The sequence below is a fragment of the Rhagoletis zephyria genome, unplaced genomic scaffold (genome assembly GCF_001687245.7).
Source record: "Rhagoletis zephyria isolate East Lansing unplaced genomic scaffold, Rhagoletis_zephyria_1.1 Rzeph_scaffold_39170, whole genome shotgun sequence".
In the NCBI taxonomy this organism is placed as follows: Eukaryota; Metazoa; Arthropoda; class Insecta; order Diptera; family Tephritidae; genus Rhagoletis; species Rhagoletis zephyria.
The window spans coordinates 1-2,942 of NW_016196225.1; the positions used below are offsets into that span (position 1 = coordinate 1).

Genomic DNA, 2,942 nt, shown 5'->3' on the forward strand with positions numbered 1-2,942 from the left:
TTATAATGCATTATTACCGTGGAAATTAGAAACAGGTGTTTTCTCAAAAGCAAAATGATATGTTGAATGGTATAATGAAAGATAAGATGAAGCTGAGAAATAACTGTATACATACATATGTATGTAGGTATCTCTCATTTTTCCCCGAAACACCTAACCGAAAGAGCTGTTTTCTTTTCAAGTTTCCAAAACTCATTAGTTATTGTGGTGATCCCCAAGCTCGCAGCAAGAGTAAAACTTTATTGAAATACGCACACCATAGTTCCCGTTCCTCTTTCGTATCAGCTGAAAGAAGGTATCGCACGATTGTAGTCCGCCCATTTGGAATGATAATTAGCGACTCCTCATCATTCTCTCTCGCCGGTCTCTCAAACTCAAGCAACATAGTGTTAAGGCGTGCGCATATATCACGTGGTGCAACAGTTACTTTCTGCGTGCGACAAGCGTACAGATCAATTGAGCCGATAGGCGCCTTTTTGCGCTCATCATCGGGATACTTCCAATAATTAAGTACGCTTCCATTCAAATAGCACCAGCGACGATGCCAGGCACCAAATCCAGACATGTCTTCGAACATGGTTAGAAAGCCGTGATGTTCGACCAAAACCGATAATTCACAGTTCGCTTTCATATGCACTACGCCTTCTAGAGGGCTAACCCCGAGAACCTGTGTCAACAAAGCAAGAAAAGTAAATTACTTCGAATAGTAGATGATTGAATAAAATATACCTGTGTTAGTGTCCAAGATGTGCGTTGTATCTCGCGTAAGGAAAATATAGCAAAGCCATACTGCACTAAGGCAGGAGTACGCACGACATTCGGCCCAGCTGGACTTTGTACAGGAGGCATAACTAAACGGTTTTCACTGCCTTTCTTTTTAGGCGTTTTGATACCAGATTTTTTATTAAGATTTATATGATATTTCACCTCGTGTGGCAAAACTTCACGCTGGGCGGTCATGCCGTAAATCTCGAGTGTAATCTAGAGGTAAAGTAAAAGAGCAACAAGATATTTGGGTAAGTAAATTATCTCGTTCCTAAAATTGTTCATTAACAATGTGACACGACAACACAAAGAACTCTTGCAAAACCAAACTTAAATACTTCATCCGCGGCCAAATGGTAGTGGAGCTTAAATTTAAACTTTAAAAACAAGAGTATTTCTTAAAGGTTTAGTCGAACTTTTATTTAAATTTGTGATCTGGTTCTAACACAAATGAAGGGAGCTATAATTTGAGACCACATCCGAAAGGCAAATGGTTTCAAAAGAGGTACAATTCAAAAAGCCGGTCCAAAAATATAACTGCTTGGGCTCGTACAGATTCGACACAATTAATACAAAAAATAATTGCAATAATTGGAGATATTTCCATGCGAATCTACCTAAATTTTCTGTGAGTTGTACACTCTGACGTTTGTCATAGCGTGTCAGGGGTGACCGCTTAAAAAATTGATTAAATGACGAGGAAGTTTCTAGTTTAGTCAGAGATTCATATGTTTCTTTTAAAATTTAATAAGTTGTTTAAGGTTTGTCAGCGTTTGACACATCAGTGTAAATTTTTAACTGTTGTCCGTTATTCAATTACATTTCTCTGAAATTGCAATTGGTAATGAATTCCTTCAGTCCCCACTAAAGGAATTTGTTTTCTTTTTCAAATTCCTTATGCTGACTACAAACGAGGCAACCATTGAAGCAACCAATGCATATTGCTTCGCCCGTTGCCTCGTATGTGGCATTGTTGTTCATTGAAATTCGTGATTCCGCAACCTGCGCCCGAAAATCAAATTATTGGTATACATGGAACCGCGTAAATACCTTATAACCGGGTAAACCTCATAAATAAACCGATTTTCTACACAAAATTAAGTAAGTTTACGAGGTTTACATGGTTAACATGGTTACGAGGCATTTGGGCGTTTAGATGAATTACTCTGTTATTTTGATATTTTGTGTTTGTTGCCGAGTCGGTTGCCTCGTGGTGTCCTGATTTTATTGGCTTAGTTCGTTGAAAACAAGTTACCTGAAAAGGGGTTTTTGTAGAAAACAAAATTTTTTTTCTGCACGTTCATTTCAGAACAGAACACATTCTACTGAAGTTGCCGTAATAGTTGCCTCGTGTGTATTGAACAAGAAAATCAGGTTGCCTAAACACGTTGGCTAAACAGTTGCACACTGTGTAGTCATTATTAGAAATATGTAATTTCAAAAGTATTTTTTTTTAGGGAATTGTATTTTGTAATTGGAATTAATTATGTATGTGCTGATAGTGTGATTTTTTTCAATTTCTTTAAAAGGAATTGAAAATGTAATAAGTAATGGAATGGCAGGAGTACTTTAGATTTTTCATTTCTCAAAGGAATTGTAAAAGTAATTGAGAAACTAAAGTTCATTCAAGAAAGTTCTACAAAAATTGTATGTAGATATTATATAGTTTGCTGGACGTAACGGTAAAGTCAGAAATATTAACATTCTCTATAAAACAGATCTATAAAAATAATTTGACTGGTTTTACTCCGCTTATGCTCATGTATGCGACTTCAAAATCTGACTGAAAAAGACTGAGCTCAAAACAAATAAAAAAGGTTTGCAATGGAGAGAAAATTCCCACAAGTTCGAGAACAAATTTTGGAAGCCATGAATCGCATATTCGCATGGATGCAAGCGGCAAGGACATCTGTAAGTTTATCGTTAAACAATCTCTTCCACTGTGGATGTAATAAAACAACAATAACGACCTTTGGAAGAAATGACCGCTTGATATTACAACTTAAATAACTGCAGTGAGCGTACTCACAGGTATCATATCTGGGAGATTTTAGTCCCAGTTCCAAAGCCTGCCTACGATACTTTCTCATGAGTACAACTATTGCCAGCTGGGGTTGATGGCAAAAATCTACGAAAAATAAAGTTGCCCTTGAAGCAGCTTATTTAACCGAATGCAC

The 2,942-nt window shown here is 36.9% G+C and overlaps 1 protein-coding gene across 1 annotated transcript; it reads right to left on the reverse strand.

Annotated features, from left to right (window-relative positions):
• Window positions 1-7: 7 nt before the first annotated feature.
• On the reverse strand, window positions 8-1,793 carry LOC108354788 (actin-binding protein anillin-like). Its single transcript, XM_017605957.1, has 2 exons — window positions 730-1,793; window positions 8-667 (listed from the first exon to the last, which is right to left on the reverse strand). Exons 1-2 carry the CDS (start codon window positions 958-960, stop codon window positions 200-202), a joined length of 699 nt encoding a protein of 232 aa, XP_017461446.1. The 5' UTR covers window positions 961-1,793; the 3' UTR covers window positions 8-199.
• Between the last annotated feature and the right edge of the window lie 1,149 nt (window positions 1,794-2,942).